This window comes from Bacillus rossius, chromosome 17, assembly GCF_032445375.1.
Source record: "Bacillus rossius redtenbacheri isolate Brsri chromosome 17, Brsri_v3, whole genome shotgun sequence".
In the NCBI taxonomy this organism is placed as follows: Eukaryota; Metazoa; Arthropoda; class Insecta; order Phasmatodea; family Bacillidae; genus Bacillus; species Bacillus rossius.
The window spans coordinates 10,535,784-10,560,350 of NC_086344.1; the positions used below are offsets into that span (position 1 = coordinate 10,535,784).

Consider the following 24,567-nt stretch of genomic DNA (forward strand, 5'->3'; position numbering starts at 1 on the left):
ACTTCTAGCTGCGCGCGGAGAAAAGTACGTACTTGAAAAGCAAACATTCACCACATTCGGCATCGAAAAGCATGACGCATCGCCATGTGGTTTTTCTAAGTCCAGGTTCATAAAACACGCAAGAAACGCACATAAAATAAGTTTATATGCAACATGAGAACACACGAATTGGTCCGTTACCGAGGTTATGTGTTTACACTTCACCGGCGAGTAGTTATATATTCATAATGGGGGGAAAATATGTGGACGCGTTTATTTATTATCTGCCAATTCAGTAATAAATTTATATGTGTATTGATTGATATTATATACTCTTGTTTTAAAATAAATTAATTAAATTCACGAATTAACTGTTAAAATGTTCACCTCAATTTTACTAAGAACGCAGGTTACAAAGTTTTCCAGGGATCTTCGTTAAGTACAGTTGACTTCGTAAATTATCGGGGGATTATTTCACTGGCATTAAGCACGAATCCACAAGTATACCAACAAAAAAAACAAGTCTACAGAGAGAACTACCTTCTTCCTTACACTTTCCTGTTTACCCAGTTTACAACGAAGCACGTGAATCCTAATTTGGAATACGTCGTTTTTTTCCCGGCTATTCTGAAATTGCGAAGAACTCTTGCTTTATTAAACGGAGAAATTAACCTGAAATAAGTCGGTGAAATGGTGATATTGAAATAAAAGGAAGCTACTAGTCGGCACGTGTGTGGGGGTATAAGGGGGTGGCGGGAAGGGAGCAGGGCGACACCGCCCAAGATGGATGGAGGCGGGAGACGACGGGAGACGGCGCTAGACGGCGCTAGATGGTCGCGGCGCAGACAATGATGGATAGAGGCGCAGAGCGACCGCCGTGACGGATGCTCTGCGGCCCAGACGTCCCCAGCCACTTCCGGCGCCGCAGCTCAGACTGTACCACCTCACTGCCTCACCTCAGACTGTACCACTGCACTGCCTCACCTCAGACTGTACCACTGCACTGCCTCACCTCAGACTGTACCACCTCACTGCCTCACCTCAGACTGTACCACTGCACTGCCTCACCTCAGACTGTACCACTGCACTGCCTCACCTCATACTGTACCACTGCACTGCCTCACCTCAGACTGTACCACTGCACTGCCTCACCTCATACTGTACCACTGCACTGCCTCACCTCAGACTGTACCACTGCACTGCCTCACCTCAGACTGTACCACTGCACTGCCTCACCTCAGACTGTACCACTGCACTGCCTCACCTCAGACTGTACCACTGCACTGCCTCACCTCAGACTGTACCACCGCACTGCCTCACCTCAGACTGTACCACTGCACTGCCTCACCTCAGGCTGTACCACTGCACTGCCTCACCTCAGACTGTACCACTGCACTGCCTCACCTCAGACTGTACCACCTCACTGCCTCACCTCAGACTGTACCACTGCACTGCCTCACCTCAGACTGTACCACTGCACTGCCTCACCTCAGACTGTACCACCTCACTGCCTCACCTCAGACTGTACCACTGCACTGCCTCACCTCATACTGTACCACTGCACTGCCTCACCTCAGACTGTACCACTGCACTGCCTCACCTCAGACTGTACCACTGCACTGCCTCACCTCATACTGTACCACTGCACTGCCTCACCTCAGACTGTACCACTGCACTGCCTCACCTCAGACTGTACCACTGCACTGCCTCACCTCAGGCTGTACCACTGCACTGCCTCACCTCAGACTGTACCACCTCACTGCCTCACCTCAGACTGTACCACTGCACTGCCTCACCTCAGACTGTACCACTGCACTGCCTCACCTCAGACTGTACCACTGCACTGCCTCACCTCAGACTGTACCACTGCACTGCCTCACCTCAGACTGTACCACCTCACTGCCTCACCTCAGACTGTACCACCTCACTGCCTCACCTCAGACTGTACCACCTCACTGCCTCACCTCAGACTGTACCACCTCACTGCCTCACCTCAGACTGTACTACTGCACTGCCTCACCTCAGGCTGTACCACTGCACTGCCTCACCTCAGGCTGTACCAATGCACTGCCTCACCTCAGACTGTACCACTGCACTGCCTCACCTCAGGCTGTACCACTGCACTGCCTCACCTCAGACTGTACCACTGCACTGCCTCACCTCAGACTGTACCACTGCACTGCCTCACCTCAGACTGTACCTCCTCACTGCCTCACATCAGACTGTACCACCTCACTGCCTCACCTCAGGCTGTACCACAGCACTGCCTCACCTCAGGCTGTACCACCTCACTGCCTCACCTCAGGCTGTACCACCTCACTGCCTCACCTCAGGCTGTACCACTGCACTGCCTCACCTCAGGCTGTACCACTGCACTGCCTCACCTCAGGCTGTACCACTGCACTGCCTCACCTCAGGCTGTACCACTGCATTGCCTCACCTCAGGCTGTACCACTGCACTGCCTCACCTCAGACTGTACCACTGCACTGCCTCACCTCAGACTGTACCACTGCACTGCCTCACCACAGACTGTACCACCGCACTGCCTCACCTCAGGCTGTACCACTGCACTGCCTCACCTCAGACTGTACCACCGCACTGCCTCACCTCAGACTGTACCACTGCACTGCCTCACCTCAGACTGTACCAACTCACTGCCTCACCTCAGGCTGTACCACTGCACTGCCTCACCTCAGACTGTACCACTGCACTGCCTCACCTCAGACTGTACCACCTCACTGCCTCATTTCAGACTGTACCACTGCACTGCCTCACCTCAGACTGTATCACTGCACTGCCTCACCTCAGACTGTACCACTGCACTGCCTCACCTCAGACTGTACCACTGCACTGCCTCACCTCAGACTGTACCACTGCACTGCCTCACCTCAGACTGTACCACTGCACTGCCTCACCTCAGACTGTACCACTGCACTGCCTCACCTCAGACTGTACCACTGCACTGCCTCACCTCAGACTGTACCACTGCACTGCCTCACCTCAGACTGTACCACTGCACTGACTCACCTCAGACTGTACCACTGCACTGCCTCACCTCAGACTGTACCACCTCACTGCCTCACCTCAGACTGTACCACTGCACTGCCTCACCTCAGACTGTACCACCCCACTGCCTCACCTCAGACCGTACCACTGCACTGCCTCACCTCAGACCGTACCACCTCACTGCCTCACCTCAGACCGTACCACTGCACTGTCTCACCTCAGACCGTACCACTGCACTGCCTCACCTCAGACCGTACCACTGCACTGCCTCACCTCAGACTGTACCACTGCGCTGCCTCACCTCAGACTGTACCACTGCACTGCCTCACCTCAGACTGTACCACTGCACTGCCTCACCTCAGACTGTACCACTGCACTGCCTCACCTCAGACTGTACCACTGCACTGCCTCACCTCAGACTGTACCACTGCACTGCCTCACCTCAGACTGTACCACTGCACTGCCTCACCTCAGACTGTACCACTGCACTGCTTCACCTCAGACTGTACCACTGCCCTGCCTCACCTCAGACTGTACCACTGCACTGCCTCACCTCAGACTGTACCACTGCCCTGCCTCACCTCAGACTGTACCACCGCACTGCCTCACCTCAGACTGTACCACCTCACTGCCTCACCTCAGACTGTACCACTGCACTGCCTCACCTCAGACTGTACCACCTCACTGCCTCACCTCAGACTGTACCACCTCACTGCCTCACCTCAGACTGTACCACTGCACTGCCTCACCACAGACTGTACCACTGCACTGCCTCACCTCAGAATGTACCACCTCACTGCCTCACCTCAGACTGTACCACTGCACTGCCTCACCTCAGACTGTACCACCTCACTGCCTCACCTCAGACTGTACCACCTCACTGCCTCACCTCAGGCTGTACCACTGCTCTGTCTCACCTCAGACTGTACCACCTCACTGCCTCACCTCAGACTGTACCACCTCACTGCCTCACCTCAGGCTGTACCACTGCACTGCCTCACCTCAGACTGTACCACTGCACTGCCTCACCTCAGGCTGTACCACTGCACTGCCTCCCCTCAGACTGTTTCACTGCACTGCCTCACCTCAGACTGTACCACCTCACTGCCTCACCTCAGGCTGTACCACCTCACTGCCTCACCTCAGACCTTACCACCTCACTGCCTCACCTCAGGCTGTACCACTGCACTGCCTCACCTCAGGCTGTACCACTGCACTGCCTCACCTCAGACTGTACCACCTCACTGCCTCACCTCAGACTGTACCACCTCACTGCCTCACCTCAAACTGTACCACCTCACTGCCTCACCTCAGACTGTGCCACTGCACTGCCTCACCTCAGACTGTACCACTGCACTGCCTCACCTCAGACTGTACCACCTCACTGCCTCACCTCAGACTGTACCACTGCACTGCCTCACCTCAGGCTGTACCACTGCACTGCCTCACCTCAGACTGTACCACTGCACTGCCTCACCTCAGACTGTACCACTGCACTGCCTCACCTCAGACTGTACCACTGCACTGCTTCACCTCAGACTGTACCACTGCACTGCCTCAGCTCAGACTGTACCACCTCACTGCCTCACCTCAGATTGTACCACTGCACTACCTCACCTCAGACTGTACCACCGCACTGCCTCACCTCAGACTGTACCACCTCAATGCCTCACCCCAGGCTGTACCACTGCACTGCCTCACCTCAGACTGTACCACTGCACTGCCTCACCTCATACTGTACCACCTCACAGCCTCACCTCAGACTGTACCACTGCACTGCCTCACCTCAGACTGTACCACCGCACTGCCTCACCTCAGACTGTACCACCTACAGCCTCACCTCAGGCTGTACCACTGCACTGCCTCACCTCAGACTGTACCACTGCACTGCCTCACCTCAGACTGTACCACTGCACTGCCTCACCTCAGACTGTACCACTGCACTGCCTCACCTCAGACTGTACCACTGCACTGCCTCACCTCAGACTGTACCACTGCACTGCCTCACCTCAGACTGTACCACTGCACTGCCTCACCTCAGACCGTACCACTGCACTGCCTCACCTCAGACCGTACCACTGCACTGTCTCACCTCAGACCGTACCACTGCACTGCCTCACCTCAGACCGTACCACTGCAAACCGCCGCAGCTCAGACTGTACCACTGCACTGCCTCACCTCATACTGTACCACTGCACTGCCTCACCTCAGGCTGTACCACTGCACTGCCTCTCCTCAGACTGTACCACTGCACTGCCTCACCTCAGACTGTACCACTGCACTGCCTCACCTCAGACTGTACCACTGCACTGCCTCACCTCAGACTGTACCACTGCACTGCCTCACCTCAGACTGTACCACTGCACTGCCTCACCTCAGACTGTACCACTGCACTGCCTCACCTCAGACTGTACCACCTCACTGCCTCACCTCAGGCTGTACCACTGCACTGCCTCACCTCAGACTGTACCACTGCACTGCCTCACCTCAGACTGTACCACCTCACTGCCTCACCTCAGGCTGTACCACTGCAGTGCCTCACCTCAGACTGTGCCACTGCACTGCCTCACCTCAGACTGTACCACTGCACTGCCTCACCTCAGACTGTACCACCTCACTGCCTCACCTCAGGCTGTACCACTGCACTGCCTCACCTCAGACTGTACCACTGCACTGCCTCACCTCAGACTGTACCACTGTACTGCCTCACCTCAGGCTGTACCACTGCACTGCCTCACCTCAGACTGTACCACTGCACTGCCTCACCTCAGACTGTACCACTGCACTGCCTTACCTCAGACTGTACCACCTCACTGCCTCACCTCAGGCTGTACCACTGCACTGCCTCACCTCAGACTGTACCACTGCACTGCCTCACCTCAGACTGCACCACTGCACTGCTTCAATCCAGGCTGTACCACTGCACTGCCTCACCTCAGGCTGTACCACTGCACTGCCTCACCTCAGACTATACCACCTCACTGCCTCACCTCAGACTGTACCACCTCACTGCCTCACCTCAGACTGTACCACTGCACTGCCTCACCTCGGACTGTACCACTGCACTGCCTCACCTCAGACTGTACCACCTCACTGCCTCACCTCAGACTGTACCACTGCACTGCCTCACCTCAGACTGTACCACCTCACTGCCTCACCTCAGGCTGTACCACTGCAGTGCCTCACCTCAGACTTTACCACCTCACTGCCTCACCTCAGACTGTACCACCTCACTGCCTCACCTCAGTCTGTACCACTGCACTGCCTCACCTCAGACTGTACCACTGCACTGCCTCACCTCAGACTGTACCACCTCACTGCCTCACCTCAGACTGTACCACCTCACTGCCTCACCTCAGACTGTACCACCTCACTTCCTCACCTCAGACTGTACCACCTCACTGCCTCACCTCAGACTGTACCACCTCACTGCCTCACCTCAAACTGTACCACTGCACTGCCTCACCTCAGACTGTACCACTGCACTGCCTCACCTCAGACTGTACCACTGCACTGCCTCACCTCAGACTGTACAACCTCACTGCCTTACCTCAGGCTGTACCACTGCACTGCCTCACCTCAGACTGTACCACTGCACTGCCTCACCTCAGACTGTACCACTGCACTGCCTCACCTCAGACTGTACCACTGCACTGCCTCACCTCAGTCTGTACCACCTCACTGCCTCACCTCAGGCTGTACCATTGCACTGCCTCACCTCAGACTGTACCACTGCACTGCCACACCTCAGACTGTACCACTGCACTGCCTCACCTCAGACTGTACCACCTCACTGCCTCACCTCAGACTGTACCACTGCACTGCCTCACCTCAGACTGTACCACCTCACTGCCTCACCTCAGACCCGGCCGCTATGTCACCTCCAGTCCGCGAGGAACCATCGCTAGAGACCTGCAAAATTCGCGGATTCATTCGGTGATAGGCTAGAATTCAAACACATATACCTCTTAGATAATTTTGCTATTGGCTTACTGTTCATTTGGACGAATATCAACCAGTTATAAACCCTCAACCAAAGAAGGATCGAATCACAGACAAACCAGCTGAGACGACTTACAAGTCGGCAGGCAATGAAGTTGCGTTGTTTTCCCGAGTGTACAGGGGTATGCGCAGTCTATCCTGAAGGCCATCGAAACCGCGAATTTTGCAGGTCTCTAACTATCGCACACGCGAATCTAGATAACGCCAATCATCTTAGAGTTGAAGCACACGCAGAGTTTCATTTAGTTTGGCGAACGATGGGAGGGGGTACAGATTCTCTACACCTGCTGTTTGCTTTCCAATTGTTTAATTTTGTTGTAGGAAATTTGTTATATAGGCTATATATATTTTTTAAAGGTTTCTTAGTATTTCGAAAAGGGGTTGGTAATATGACCCCTGTCGTGCAGTGTTGATAAAACATTTAAACCTCGCTGGATCTACAGTTACAACAGCCTTCTCCCCGTGTTCACATGTTCACAACAGAACACACAACTCTGAAGTAGAAATGTGATGTAGTTTCTACGAAGATCCAGTTGTCTGGGAACATCGAAGAACCATTAGATCATTTGAAAGTGCATTCTTCGTTGAATAGTTCGTGAGTTTAGTGTTGTTCCTAGAAGTGCGGGCCACCACCTCACCACATCTTCCAAAACTATCAATCGAAATGGGACCTTCGAGGCACTTTAACATAATATAACAAATAATATCACTTAATACAATACAAATTGATTTATTTGTACCCAAATGCAATTAAAATAATAAAATTATGTAAAATTACATGAAAAGGCATCAAAAGAACCCATTTATAACGAAATATTTGTACTTTAATAGAAACGTATTTCAATGATTAAATGCACGAATAGTGACGAAATAAATTCAAAGGAATGGACTGAAACGTGTGGAAATGTTATCTACTTGAAAATATTAATGTGAAATAACAGAAAAATTCTTAAACGATACAAATGGAAATGAAAAACAAAAACACATACCTACACCGAAATGAGTCGGAAACATAATACATCAAACAAAATAACTCGATACAATAGAAATAAAGTGATTTGTACCTAATGTAATAAAATAAATAAAATGAAGTAAAATTACATGAAAAAGCATCAAAAGAACCTATTTATAACGTCGCCACAGTCGAGGCCTAACATCCCTCACAGATGCGGCGGTACAAAGACTGTGCTGTTGTTGGAGGCGTCCAGTCCTGCTCTGACACATGCTGCGTGCAGATGGATTGCCACTCCAGCTGAAGCAATGCATCAAGGACCGCCGCAGCTGGTTGACGGAGGCCCACACCACGTGGCATGAAGAGCCACAGCTGCAGAACTACTCAGGAGCTACCACAAGTAGTGTAAAGTAGTTCCCCCGGCGGCAGGGTTGCAGGCAATGTGCCGAGAGTAGAGGGGAACATGGTGATACGGGCCTAATGGATTTCTTACGGGACTACGATTTTGGTGGTGGCTTTACAATTGGAAGGATTCGGCCATCTTCGGACGTTTCCGTCGCTCGTTGCTTATTATCGGGACCTCGTCGATCATCTTCGGAAACATTCGACTTTTTCATCCGCAATCCTGTCCGGTGGTTTTCTTGTGTTGCTGCTTTTCGCCTACGAGGAGCATTATTTATTTATTTATTTATTTATTTATTTATTGCCGTATTTTAAGTGGTGAAGTTTACTAACTAGCTACGTGCAAAGTAAACCTGATAAATATTATAGCCTATACATACCAAAAATTGTCACAAATACATTTAAATATATATGCAATATATGCAATGTCAGTGAGTTAGTATAAGCGTAACCATATACATGATAATTCATGCTACTTATAACATTATGCTAGAAGTTACTTAATAGGATGGGTCAGCACAATTATAATCTTCTATTGTTATGAACCCCTATAGTGCGGAAAAGATGTCTCATATAGTGATGAAAATAGCAAAGTAAAAATAATCACAATCGTTTAACGTCTTGTTTTGTACATACGACGTATAATTTGATAAAAGAGCTATGAATATACAGCAGAGAATGCATACAATATGAAAATTTCAAAATATTTAACATTAATTTTAAATTGGATTTGCTTGGCTTTTGGGTTGTAGCTGTGTCGAAGGTGAAGATATCGCCGACGTTTCGGTCGACGTGGGCACGAAAGCCTGCGATCTTTACTAATTTTAAATTGTTCTGAATGCATTAAGAGGCTTATCTTGGGTATAATACTTAGTTGCGCGTGTTACATGGTCTAAAATATTTGTCGCATAAGCGTCACAGAAATGTTAATTGACCCTAAAACTATTGGCATTAAGTTACTTGACTGAAAATTATTTTGCATGAAGTCGTTCGGCTTAAAATTTTTGACGGAATTTTAAGCATTTATTTTTAAGTTATGTGATTAGTACACGAGTTTTATGTAGCATCTTGAAGAGTGCTTTGTCACATTTATTTTTATTTTGAACATTATTCTGTGTGCAAATTTATAGGTACCTACCGATACAATTTGATTATCACAGAATTACCTCTTATTTGTTCAGGTGAAGAAAATATAATTTTATATTTTAGTATTAATATTGGAAGGGAACGTTTTTAAAAATTATATTTTAAGATACTGTTGTGTCCGGGATTCCGGGAGGATTGATATATAAATATATCAGTACAAATATGAAAATAACCCAAAATTAACATATAAGATACACATGAGCTACCTAAAGTAAAATATATTTTAGGCATATTACAAAAAGGCCTTTTTTAAAAATATTACCGTTGTGAATAGTCATATTTTATATTTTCTCGGTATTGGCTACTTCTTCTGTACAAATCGTTTTATATTAGTACTTATTGTGGTTCCTTAAAATATTTAAATAAGTTTTAAAAAAATTCGGAGGTAACCCACGGCTTTCAGATTAGCAATTCGGTGCTTTAGCCATTCGACTATTAAGTCTATCACGTCCAAGCGAAGTTCATACTAGTCGTAATTTCAAACATTGACCGCTCGGATCTATGGACTGGGAAACATACGCCTTTGTACGCAGGTCCGTCGAGACATTTACCGGAACAAGAATTAAATAAGGTATATAAAAAATAACACAAATATTCTGACAAATTAATTTGAAGGAATTATAGCATCACTTGCTAGGAACCGCTAAACTTAACGCGCCAGCGTGCAGTATTACCACACAGTCCACTGTCGTGGCATCCGCCATCTTGTCATATTGCCCACTTTTTGGAAATTCTGTACATTTGAGCTAGAAATTCGGGAAATGTTCTAAATATAATAAAATAATCGGTTATTAAAATAATTATTGATTAAATCGATATCCGTCCTCGGTTAGATTCTCGATTAGTGATAACAGTAACTAAAGTTTTAAATTAAATTAAATTTTGTTTCCCATTACCTTTCTTAGTTTATTAATCATTCTCTCTCTACGAAAAATGACTTCATACAAGATAACTGTCCGACGAAATAAATATGTTGTCGCTGTGCCTACCATGGAAGTGTAATTTTTAAGATACTTGGAACACCTTCCAAACAGGTTTTGTACAATGTTAGGCGTACAGGAGAAGCGACTCCGAACCAAAATATATTATTCGTCGATATGCGACCAACATGTCATGCTCATTGTGTGGAGTATAGACCAGTCGTTTCCAAACCATGAGGCCAAGAAAAAAAACTGCATTAAATGCCTGTAATATATTTAACCTTCAGTTGTGCGACCTGGTTCCACCCTGCCAACGCTACAAGAGTGTAAATCCCAGTCGAGTACGGCTACTGGAACGCTACACATCTATGCACGTATATGGAACCATGCTAGGGTAGCGCTCAACACTGCAGTTTTCGCACATTTCTCTGTCCAACACAACACCAACTCAGCAGCTGACAGAGTGCTGCAGAATTTTTACACATCACAATTTAGACGAACAAGATTTTTATCACATAAAAAAATGGGGGTTGTCTGTAAAGTCGGTTTACGGACGATAATTTTACATGATAACGTCATAAGAAAACATTGATGAAAAATTGCAAACTTTTTAATTTTCAATTATTATTTAAAGTTTTTGCAAATTTAATTTAAATAATTTGTTTGAATATCATCACGAACAATTAGTTATATAAATAAACTGAAATCAATTCAATGTCAATAAATTGTTAATTTGAAATGACGAAATTGGACAAATAAATAATTCTTTTTAAATTGCTGCTATTAAAAAGCCCACCCTAACCGGTTTGATATTATAGAAGATTTCTCGCACAGTGGTTGGCTGGTTCTTGAACGCTCGGTTCAGGCGAAACGTGCCAATGAGTCATGCTTTTTCGTGCGTGCAGCCGGCGTTCATCGATTTATAAGACTTTATCACGTCAAAAAAAATGTGGCAACTGTTTCAGCATTGGCACAAATTTTTTGGCAGTTTAGTAGCGAGTCACGTTCGGGCTTCATCAAGTGGTTTGCCTTCACAATTATTCGTCATCTAACATAAACAATGGCATGGCCGGAACACGGGACTCCAGCAAGAGGTTCAGCAAGGTGGCACGTGGCACGTGGCACGTGGCAGCTCGTCTACTCACGTGTTGAGCTCGAGGTCCAGACGGAACTTGTGGTTGAAGGCCTTGATGAGCAGGGAGGTGCGGTGGAAGTGTTTGCCGGTCTGAAACACAGCAGAGCACAACAAGGCTCACTTCACTGGTCACAAGTCGCAAACACATTATCTCTGCAGTATTAGTCTGTTAGCAACATGATACATTTTTTAATTTATGCTAATGAAACCCCACTTTTTGGTTCTAGTTTTATATATATATATATATAAATTTTTTTCTGGCCATACACAAATGTAAAATTTTCTGAAGAAACCTAATCCTCTGCTTTAAGAGCTCATACAACCATCGTCCTGTTAAACACGCTGTAGTGCTGTAGCATTACGTCAGTGCTCTGCAGAAACATGCCCCAGCGAGGGGGGGGGGGGGCTGAAGTAACTCCTGGAGGGCATGCTGCCCCTTCGCCCAGGAGTGTACACACACAGTCAGGGCAACTCCTGCTGATCGCCGCACTATGGACTCAGCATGGCAGATGTATCGCAGCACGTGTGGTTTTCAATCAACACCATACACATATGTATATATATTACTTCATAATATATATTTTTTTAAAATTTAAAAAATGCTGTTCATCATGAATTTAAAATAAACAAAATTACCATGATAATAGTTTCACACCCAGATTCCTCGTGAACGTCTCAATTGCGTTACAGGTTTTGAGCGGATGTTAGCCGTCAGCAAGAAACAAAACCCTGCATCATTTACAAAAGTTTCAACCAGACCCCTGGCAAATGGTTTGACTTGTGATGAAGTGAGCAGCACACTTCTTGCTTCTCAGTTAAAACTATTCGGTATTATTTTCATTAAGACACACGCCCCTATTTTTGAGCGTAATGGACGAGGTAGCGGTAGCAGGCTCGTGGGTTTATTGTTTTTTTTCTACCATCCCTTCCTCCCTCAACAAACTCCATCACACATCGATGTAACGATGTGAACGAATATAACAACCAGCTCTGAGCCCATGTCATCGTACTGTAAGTCCTCACGCGATATTTGTACACAAATCGTCACTAGACAGGTTGGATGGGCAGAAAATCAGCAGAGAAATTTAAGAAAAAAAGGGGGTTGTCTGTAAAGTCGGTTTACGGACGATAATTTTACGTGATAACGTAATAAGAAAAAAATTGCATTCTTTTTCAGTTTCAAATATTATTTACAGTTTTTGCAAATTTAATTTAAATAATTTGTTTAAATATAATCACGAACAATTAGTTAAAAAGCCCGCCTCAACCTGATTGATGATATTAAAGAAGTTTTTCTCGCACGGTGGTTGGCAAGTTCTTGCACGCTCGGCTCAGGTGGAACGTGACAATGAGTCGTGATTTTTCGTGCGTGCAGCCGGCGTTCATCGATTTATGAGACTTTTTCACGTCAAAAAAATACTTCTCTTTGGCAGTTCAAAGCAAAGTGTCTCAGAATATTTGCGATGAATGAACATCATTGATGTTATCGCTTCAATGAAACACCGACTCCGGACCGCCGAGAGACACTGAGGCGACTGCTGCGGGCACTTGGACGCTTGTTGCAGCAAGCACGCCGACAGTCTCCAGGCAAGGGCTCGGAACCAGCGCGCTCTCTTTCAGAGCAACAGCGGTCCAAGCGGGTACACATTCTTCATTGGTGTCCGGGTATGCATTGTTTTATATATAAAGAGAAAAATAACTGTTATACAGCTAGCTTTATTTTGTGGATATAAGTTATTTACTATCAATTAATTAACAATAATTTACTTAAAAATAAAGTATTCCTTTTTTTTAAATTAAGTGTAACTAAAAAATAAGAGAACGCCCAAAATTTTAGAATTGAAAGAAAAATAGCATTATAGGTACATGTGTGAACTGTCTCCAGTGTGTAAAATCACAAGTACGATTGGAAAACTAATTGCCCTACTACATACCATATATTATTCATGAATATACATTTATAATTTTAATATGTGACCACATAATAAGTCTTATGATGGTCATGTTGATGTATACAACGAGGCATTTGTCACACAAAAAAGAATTTTAGTTGTAGGTATTTATTGTGTTTCATAACGTAGGCAATGTGATGCAGGATATTGTAAAAAAAATTCAGATTAAAAAAATTGTTTACACTATGAACTACTTACAGAATTTTCGTACATATTAATATTTTCACTCTTGTTTTTGTTTAATATTTCAAAAAGATAAAAAAAAATTATATTTGAAGAGTATGGTTAGTAAATTCCAAAACCAAAGTCTTATTTAAATAGCATATAATAACAAAGATCAAAATTCCGTGCTGTAAACAATCTGTATTGTGTTTATCAAAGTGTCATAAATGAAGCTTTAAGGTTTTCCTGAATAATGTAAAGAATTTGTCTTTATTCGAATAATTTATTTTGAATTATTTCAGTTTTCTTCGCTAATATTAACATGCTCAGAAAATATGTACAGTTAAATTTGTGCAACGCCAAGTTAAAAAATTGGTGATGTTACATATGACATGTGGGTTTAAAAAATATTGCTTTTATATAAATGTATTTACCAAACATTTGTTAAGATAATATAAAAACTTGTTTGGCGACCTATATCTTCTAGTGGCAATAAAATACTTCAAGAGTATTAACTTAATGGAGAAACCAATGTAAGCAATACTTAGTGGGTAAGGTATTTGTTTGATTATTTTTCAGACCAGATGCAAGTAAGAAAGGCTGTGGGCTCGATTTACATGGAATTTCACTGGAAGTATATCTATCCCTGCGCATATTTAACTCTGGTCCAGATAAAGCAAGTGTATTCTAATGACATAAACCTACCCAGAGCAGGCAATATCTAGATACATGTAGATACTTAAAAGATTCACAAATACCACGTCTAGCGCGTGATCAGAATCGGGAATTCCACGCGTCGCTAACTTCGACCTTACTCGATGCTTGCCGCCCGAGGACAAAGGACGTAATTACTGGAAAATATTCCGGGAATTCAGCGCACAGGGGAGATATTATAAAACAATTACTCTCTTGCTGTGTGCATATGCTGTTCTCGTAAGTTAAAGAAGTTTTATCCCTTACAATAACTTGAATTGAAATTAAAAAAAAAATCTTCGGAACACGTAGCAGTTAAATGCATTTGGCATAGCATTGCGTTCATGTACAATTTCAAATCAGATAGTTAATTTAGAAAATGGTTCATTATGAACGAAAACACTCATACCGTTATTAATACACACAGTTTAAAAATAAAATAACTTATTATTGAACTTGCTTCTTTAGTTATTTTCAAATAAACAACAAAAAAAAATTGTTTCAATAGAAAGTATAAGTTATTTGAAGTTTACAAGTTTTTCAAGCCACAAAATAGTTAGCAATCGTTCACTATATTGTTATTCGTCGTGTATTACTCCAAGTGCAAGTTAAAGAGTTGGTTTGATTTCAAGCGCTTGTCAGCAGAGCTGGCGCATGCGCTTGCAATGGCTGACGCACTCACGTCTTCTCAAAGCTCTGCATGCGTCACCGCGGGGAGGGGGGGAAACGACTTCGCTCCCCCAATCACTCCGCTCACCACGCAGCAATCCCTCTTCTGTCTTTCATTCACATCAAAAACACGTCGGCGGGATTTTTCCCTGCCAAAGATAAAATATTGGTTGTTCTTTGGACGTTCTGCTTCACTTCTCCCTCTTGTGTTGTTGATCACGTGCTCAGAACGGTTTTCATTCTGCAAGTAAACGTCGCATTTACTTCACGCATCAATTCTGAAAATCTTCAAGTCAATTTTTTACCATTTGTAAATGAATTTGGAAAATCACCCTATAAAATATACGAATAAACATTTTATTTTTGCACATACAGTAGACTTCAAAAAAACTTATAGTTTATCTGTCCTATACTTATATTATTAACATAAATAACATGTGTGTATCCTTGGTAAAGTGAATTTGCAAATTTCTAGTAAAATTCAAAGGTAAGGATTTAATATAATTTTTATTCTTATATATACATTTATTAGACTTGTTTATATGCGGGTTACCAAAGTCTATAGAAATAAAATAAGTCTGGTATGAAATAAAGATGCATATAAAGTTATTTTAAAGGAATTATTAGCTCAGAAAACTCTCAAATAGCCAATAGTTTAGAAGTAGGTATATGAATATAATTTAATACTGAATGAATATTACAGTTATTAAATTAATAATTTTTTATTATTAATTTTTCTTATCGATTAACGTTGTCGAACTATTGGCAAATAATATTTTTTCAAAAATAAATATATTTAAAAAGAGGTTCACTGGAGATCAATAGACCTCGGCACTTCACAAAACTCTTATTTTAACAACTGTCCTTGAAGATTTCTCTAGAAGAACCTAAGAAGAAAGAGGAACAAACATACAGCGCCCTCCTGCGGACTGAAAGACGAGGTAAAAGAGGAAGAAGCAAGCCTTCACTTCCAGACGACGTGATACGTGGAGTTCGCAGAGTGCCGAGTGCCGCTGAAACCCTGGTTCTGAATTGCTTCATTCCTCGAGCTTGGATTGGCTCTCGCTGTGGAGAGCGAAGGGCATTTCGAAACTCTCTTCAAATTAAACCCCTTTTTGACACCTGCCGGCAAACGTTGAGCGGGTATATAAGGCTTACAACACCTCAAGATTTCAAGCCAACGTGCCACATAAGGGCCTTACAGAAAAGGTACGTACGCGTCATGCAATAAATCGCCTCTGGGCGTCACACAAATGATATATGCCCGTTTGGGGGTAATACAAATACAGTGGTGCTTAAGCTGTTACATGAATTGTATATATCAAACACGAAAATGTATTATCGAAGCACCGGAGGGGAGGAAATCGCTAGGCCACGAGGGAGCGACAAAGGAAGCGCATGCTTCAAGATAACTAAAAAAAAATGTATTATATATTTTTTTTATGAATTAAGAATTTTCCAAAAATAATTGTAGGCTCGATTTTATATATCTGTTATAAAGAGTAAAAAAAGTGTTGTTTATTGTTATTACTATTTGTTACTTTATTGGTTGCATTTACATCGATGAAACTGTTTTTATGTTTTCTATTGAGCACTTTAATGGTACCGTCACTCTCTAAGGTCATCTAGGATATTTTGTTTATTAATATTTTAAACATAAAATGGGTAACGTTGTACATATTTCAAAAGTAATAAATTAGTGGTGTAGTTAAAATATTGAAAAAGAAATTTCAAGCGATTCGGAACGCTGTGATAAGTTATTAAAATACACCTACATACAACTTGTACTACTGCAAGTTTTATATCAAAGTGTGTTGTTTTGTGACTTTTGGCATCGACATATTTTCCCACGTACAATCATGCATACCAGTTAGAGAATGTACAAGAGGGTGTAAAACATATCGGGTTTAAGGGAATGCTGAGTGGGATTTCTGCAGTAAAGCCAACCCGTTCGTGATGCAGGCGTAATGGTAGACAAGCATAGAGTGAAACTACTTAGTATATTGCAACATGTCTATTCAGTGATCAGGAACGCATGCTCAGTAGATGGTAAAACACATGCAGTCAGTAGCCGAGGGGTATTTTTCTTCGATACTCGGCGAGCATTTTAAAAAGTTATGTGCTAATTCATGCGCCTAAGCCAAGAGTCTTTGAACTAAGAGATATTATTCGACGATACTCGATGAAAATTTAAACCGGTCATGTTCAATATCAGACGTTTAGTCCAGGCATCTCCGTAAGAATTATTTTTCCTGCCAAATTTGGAGATCACTTTCAGTTGACAATCCCGTTTAAGGGGAAAGATTTTGCTGTTATAAAATGGCCCTATTTTGCATTTTAAAAAGCGCATGTGGACTTTATACTGATAACACTGCCAATAAAAGCTGTCTGATAGAAACATTTCTACCCGCTATCGTTTTGTAACTAATAAAGTCATCGCTTTAATTGCCAATGTACCTCTGCAGGGACGTAGCCAGGGGAGGGGTCCGGGGGGTCCGGACCCCCCCCCCCCCCTTCCCGGTTCACGAGAAAGAAGCTAAACCCGAAGAAAATACAGAAGATTTGCTTAGGTTACCTACAGAGATAGTGTTTGTGAAGGATTATTGATGTCCATACTGGGCTCCGGTAGTCTCTATCTTCCCATTTCTTACTCAACTTTCCTCGATCTCGGATTTCAAAGAGGGCAGTATTTGGTTCCGACATAATCTATTTTTGATATCAGTTCACGCACTTCTACGGGCAAATTTCCTCAGTCAGTCGCAATCACACGTCTAACATGGACAAGTTCGTGACGCGGACGAAAAGAAAAAGAGTAGCTGACTCTCCTCAGGTAAGTTTGATGTTATAAGATATTATTTTATTTGTTAAACCTATGCACATATTATAAATCCGAAAGTGTGTTTGTGGGTTTATTGGTTTGTTTGTCCGTCTTTCATGCTTCAACAGAGTGAACCGAGTGACTTTATTTTTGATATGCAGACAGTTTAGTAAAATTTTAAATTGATAACGAACACCTGTGCACTAAAGTTAGAGGTTGGGAAATTTCACTTATTTCTGTGTCTAATGTATTTTCTCTCGTTTGATCAATGGTTGCTATCTTTGCTAAAAGCCATTTTAGTCATGACGCGGTTGAATGTGATTTTATTGTTTGTTTGTTTTTGGTCTGTTTATTGGCTTTGATATTCTTATGGCATGGAAGACACTGTGGCCCAATCGTAGAAGAATAAAAAATACAAGTGTTTGAAACTTAGTTAATGACCAAATTATTAAAGGAAAAAAAAGTGGTTATCATTTCAGTTTTTAGAAATTATTTTCCCACTATGACGAATAAAATTAGTGCTTAGCACGCGGGATGAGTATCTCACACTGTTGAATCTAAACAGACTTTTCTGTGTATTGGTTGTAAATGGTTTAATACGTGTAGAAAAACCTTTCAAGAATTAAGGTTTTGTATACCGTTATACAAAAATGTGTACAATTCCTACTTAAACTTTACTGCAATCATTGTTATAAATTATGTTACATTAGCACTTTTCTTACTTTAGGTTAGGCCTTGAATAAATGTGTTTCTTTTCTCATAGTAAATTATTGTAGCCCCTTCTCTTTAAACAGAGTAAACAGAGGACAGAATGAAAAGGACTTTGCATGTTTTTAAAGTCATAATTTATAGAAAGTAATTCTTCATCCATATGCTCTACTTCAACGAAACTTTGTAACATATGGTTTCTGGGCTTTTAAGAGTGAGAAAAAAATTAATGGTTTTATCCTCTTACCCTCCCCAATAAATGAATAAATAAAATAGGTGCTTCCGGTGCCCATTTACACTAACACGATCGTGATAGTATTTAAATAATCTCACCGAAAAACTCAGTTGTATGCAAAAGTGCTTTGTTTTATTGACAGAGAAACAGCTGCGGAAGGATATATAGTAGATGCACTGCTTTCCAAGAACTGTCCAAAACTGTATTTTTAATATGCTGAGTAACTATTATTTTAAGAAATATCTATGTTTAAATATTAGGTTTAGGGCTACATAAGGTCTTACAAAATTTTTTGGTCATTTATAAATTTTTAAAAATCTAAGAAATGTATAATTAGGATTTTTTCACAAAAAATATTAAAAATTTTGATGGATAATTTCAGTCTAATGAAAACGAAGAACAATCCCGGAACATTGCCAGCTGTCATCTCGACCCACCACTTCCTGGACCTGGACCAAGCAAGATTGTCGAGTCTCAACAAGATAGGACCTACATTACACAAGATGCAAATCAACATTATTCCTGCAGTTCCTCTCACACACCTCTTGGACAAGGAGAAAGCAACACCAACAGAGATCCATCGATGCAAGTAAGTTTATCTAAAGTTGATATAGGAGTCATTTCTGAAGATATCTTTCACTCTTCTGCACCAGTAATCAAAATCACTGTAGAAAATTTACACAATGTATTAAAGGAACTTTTTGTCCCAGAATTATCATTCAAGTTTCCTTCGACTCAGTTCAAAAATAAATATCTGAAATTCCAGCACAGTTGGCTTCAAAGATGGGGATGGCTAGCATATTCTAAGGTAAAAGATGGAGCGTATTGTAAATACTGTGTTCTTTTTGCATCAGACTGTGTAGGGAATGATGACTTTTCTGTACGAAATGCCTCATTAGTAGGCCAACCTTTTAGAAAATGGAAGGATGCATTGGAAAAGTTTCAGAATCATTCAAAGACTAATTACCACATGTTAGCAACAGTTTCTGCCGAAAACTTTCTTAAGGTGATGTCAGGGAAACTTCAGGATGTGGCAACTATTTTAAGCAGTAAGAGGATGAAAGAGCGAGAAGAGAATAGGGCTGCTATACTACCTATTATTGAAACAATAATTTTTTGTGGTGAAAATGAGCTACCTCTTCGAGGGGATGATGACAGTGGTCCTATCACTCTTGAAAAGCCCGAAAAAAAAGATGGAAAGTTTAGGGCTCTAATTAGATACCGAGCAAGTATTGATGAAAAACTGAAGAATCATATGCTTCATGGCTCCAGAAATTCGTCCTACTTCAGCCCAGAAATTCAAAATGAAATAATAGGTATTTGTGGCCAGCTTATTCAAGAAAGATTAGCAAAAAATATCAACAATGCTGAATGTTTCTCCATTATTGGGGATGAAACACTGGATGTGTCGGGTCAAGAGCAGTTCTCACTGTGTATCAGATATGTAATGACTGAGGGCCAGCCATCTCTCAGGGAAGATTTTGTAACTTTTTTTCCACTGACAGATCTATCTGCAGAAAATGTGACTACAAAAATTTTGGAGTCATGCCATGGTTTAGGTATTGACCTAGACAAATTAATTGGTCAAGGATATGATGGAGCTTCCACAATGAGTGGTTGTAAAACAGGTGTTCAAACAAGAATCCTCCAACTCTATCCAAAAGCAATGTATGTCCATTGCTCAAGTCATCGCCTGAATTTAGTCCTCTCTGAATCACTTAATGTACCATTGATCTCAAACAGCCTTGGAGTTTTAAAAGAAGTAACCAAGTTCTTTAGGCACAATGCTCAAGCAGGAAACCTTTTAAAAGATAAAATTGCCAAGATTCTGCCAGAATCAAAGAAATATAGATTGTTGGCAGTCTGTGAAACAAGATTTGTTGAGCGTCAAATCTCTATTAACACATTTGTTGAGCTTTTTCCTGCAATAGTTCCAAGTCTTCAAGATCTCTCAGAACTGGACCGGTCATTTTCAAGTACCGCTTCAACTCTTCTATCTGCTATGGAGAAAGGAAGCTTCTTAGTGTCAGTGCTAGTTTGTGAATATCTTTTCAGTCTGACATTACCACTTTCAACATACCTCTAAAATCCTCAACATGAACTATCTTCAGCAGTTAAGTTCAGTGAAGACATTGTACAGGTTCTCAAAGACCTCCGCACAGGTGAACAAGATAAAAGTGAATTTCACAAGATCTTCCAGAAATCATTAGCTATCGCTGAAACCGTTTTAGAGTCTCAGATTGATATTCCAAGACAGGCAAAAAAACAAACTAATAGGGACAATATTCCACATGATTCACCCGAAGAGTACTATAGAAGATCAGTCTTCATTCCTGCTGTAGATTCACTCATTGTGAATCTACACCAGAGATTTAGTCAAAACAAAGTGTTCTTGTCTGCCATTGAGATGCTGCTTCCAAAAAACTGTAAACTGGAACATACAACTGAAATTATGGAAAGACTGAAAGTTTATTATGAACACAGAATTTCACAAAGTGCATTTGAAGCAGAGTATATTCTGTGGTGTAAAAAATGGAGTTCAAGTGAGAGAGATCTCTCACCATCTCAGATTATGTCAATTTTAGATGCATGCGACAACCACTTTTATCCAACTATTCATTATTTACTGTGTGTTTTGGCATCTTTGCCGGTCTCTACCTGCGAAGCAGAGAGATCATTTTCATCACTAAAAAGAATTAAAACTTACTTAAGGAATAAGATGTCAAAAGAGAGATTAACTGGCTTATCATTGATGTCTATACATTATCCTGTACCATTTAAAGCAGATGATGTGTCAAATGTTATGGCACGTAAAGGAAATAGAAGGCTGTTACTGTAAATATTTGTTTTTAATACAACTTGCATGTGTGATTAATGTTTTTAAGGACCTTAATGTGTTCTTATGTATTTATTACTTGTCTGTACTTGATACAAGAATGAAGAACAATATATTTAAACATTAAAAATATTTAATCAAATTAAAGAGTTATTTGTTTATTTAAGTAATTTTTATCTCATTAATTATCAATTAATCTTAATGTGATACTCTAAATTTTAAAATGTTATTATAAAGAGCCAGGCGACATACAAATTAATTGGACCCCCTCCTTCGCAAAATCATGGCTACGGCCCTGACCTCTGCCAGGCGGGAACATTACCATTGACATCTTATCTGTCTAGACATTTCAGCGGGCAGCAATCCGAAGATTTATTACACGTGCACTGGCGAAGTGAATATTGCAGAAATAAATAGGTTTTTAAATTCAAATTTGACTATAGATTTCCCTTTATACTTTTCTGTATTTTTTAAATAAATTAAATTTATAATTTTTTTTTCTTCAGTAGGTAATATGCGACAGACAAGTGTTCTGCATTGCTTTTATTTATTTCAATACTGAGAAAATTTAAGAAAACATTAATAAAGTGAAAATAATTATACCCAGAATATTTATTACAGTTCATTCATTAATGTGCAATATGTATTTAAATTCCTTGAGAAAAGTGTCAAAAAACATTTAATCTAAAATGTAACCATAATAAAATTAAAATTAGAGCAATAACTCTTCCCAATCTATTACTTTTATAAAATGACACTATTTTACCAAAACAAAAAAGTCACACGAGAAAACTTTTCTTCAATGGTTTTGATTAGTGCCTTTTGAGGTATACCTCTAATATGCCCTACACAACCTATAATATGCCCTACACATGTCAAAACAACACTCAGCTTCTTCCGAGCTCGGGCCAGCAGTCGATCACGTGAACAAGCCACACGTGTTTCGACAACCCTCTCATGCTAGTGATAAACATCCTGAGTAGTTGCTGAGTACATCACGTACTTCGCATGTCTCCAAATCCAAGCAATGAATATAAATTGGCCTCTTTCTAAAAATCGACTGGTGTGAAACCTGTATTTTAAACGCAACTTAAACGTGGTTGCGGTAATGGTCTTATAAAAAGTATATTTTGTCAATAAAAAAAGAGTGGATTTCTTATTTATCGTCATTAAAAGTTAAAATACACGCAATAATAAGTACTTACCAAGCACAATTACGTTTATCAACAGCTGCAACAATTAATGGTAAGACACTTCAAATGTGTGCATAAAAATATTACATACATTATGAAGGTATATAAAAACAAAAAAAACTGCAATTAAAATAACCAATATTCTTTCTTAATGAACATTAATTCACTAAAAAGAGCATATAATTTTTTTAATGCAATATCTAGAGTTAAGATTATATGCCAGTAATTAAAATACTGTTATGAACGCGAAGAGACCAGACCCTGATGCCAGGTTCGGAGCTGGCTGGCGGCCCCGCACGGCCTCTGACGTCACGCGCTGTCCACTGACGTGAGACATGCCACGCATTCCTGGCCGGATTACAAGGGTCCTTTCTACCCCCTTCCTCCTCCCCTTCCCCCGCATCGTCCTGCCTCGGCGCCGTTATCTATCGCTGAGCGGCCTTGGGAATTCCGCGGGCCAACCGCGCGGAGCGGCGTGAATGGACGCCGCCCTTCTAGACTGTTCGGGCGTCGGGTCGGCTCGGGATGACGCGACTCGTCACAGCTGCTCTCGTCGGTTCGAGAAGCGCGCCACAGCACTTAAGCCACAACGCCGGCCTCCACGGGGGGTTCCGCGACGGAGTCCCGTGACGTCTTCCGCAGAGTGCCTTGAGTGCCTTGAGTGCCTCGAGTGCCGCGAGTTCAGCGCGGAGTTCTGCGACGAGAGTTCCGGGCGAGTTCCGAGTGAGTTCCGCGAGTGAAGTGCGACATCGGCGAAGAGGGTGAGAGACCCCCTCGAGAGTGGCGCGACGCGGAGTGACGGGACCGTGAGAGTGCGACTGAGTGGCGCGAGACCGTGTGAGTGGACAGGCGCGAGCGTTGAGCCTAGCTCCAGTGAGGAGTGCGAACTGCGGAACTTGAAATTGTGAAATAATGAATACAATAAACACTAATTTAATACACACGTAATTTTTTACTAAAAATTCAATTTCTTTAAATATTGTGCAAATGGAAATTATTTCTTATGTGTACATTTACATATGCTATTTAAAAATAATTATAGTATCAAGAAATTAAGTGACCACAAAATAAAAATTTAAATATTCAATAGTCATAACTACAAAAAAGCAAATCTGCCCAAAATACTTTCAGGCATACAAATATATATATTATATATAAAAGATAAAAATACCAACGGTTTTTAAATAAAATTATAAACATCTAAGATATAAGTATAATTAAAAAAAATTAAAATAAAGTATTTCGAAAGAGCATAAGTACAACATTCATCGCTTGAATAATAACATTTATAACATCGGTTGCTGACCTTCTTAGAGGAGATGGCACACGAATAAGAAGCAGAAGCACCACTGGGAACAGTGACAATGTTATGTGTTATGTGTGAATGTGTGAACCACAAGTGCGCGTGTGACTCGAGGCTTTAGACCGCTGTAGCACAGCAACTGGTGCTGGGCGGGGCCGCGTGCCAATCAATACTTGTCTAGTCTCTTCTCTTAGCCCGCCACTAATCCATTAGCGCGCCTCGCCAGTAGGAGGATCGCGCCGGTTCTGGTCCACGGCTCTGCAGCATCTCACCTGAGGTCCATCTAAACGTATCCGTGTGCGTTGTTGGTTATGATATCGTCCATGCGCCAGTACAGCAGACGTCACGCACTGCGCTTCACCTCAACTGCTCTCTACTGAGCATATCCTCGGTAAACATCATGAGCTCAAGCATGAAACTAAGATTTACAGTCGACTAGACTCACTGAATGTATT

The 24,567-nt window shown here is 42.1% G+C and overlaps 1 protein-coding gene across 1 annotated transcript in view; it reads right to left on the reverse strand.

Moving 5' to 3' along the window:
• LOC134540809 (disintegrin and metalloproteinase domain-containing protein 12) overlaps positions 1 to 24,567 on the reverse strand; it is a 658,355-nt gene that overhangs the window by 235,001 nt on the left and 398,787 nt on the right. The window contains exon 7 of the mRNA XM_063383750.1: positions 11,554 to 11,633. Coding sequence (XP_063239820.1) covers positions 11,554 to 11,633 — 80 coding nt within the window. The remainder of the gene's footprint in view (positions 1 to 11,553; positions 11,634 to 24,567) is intronic.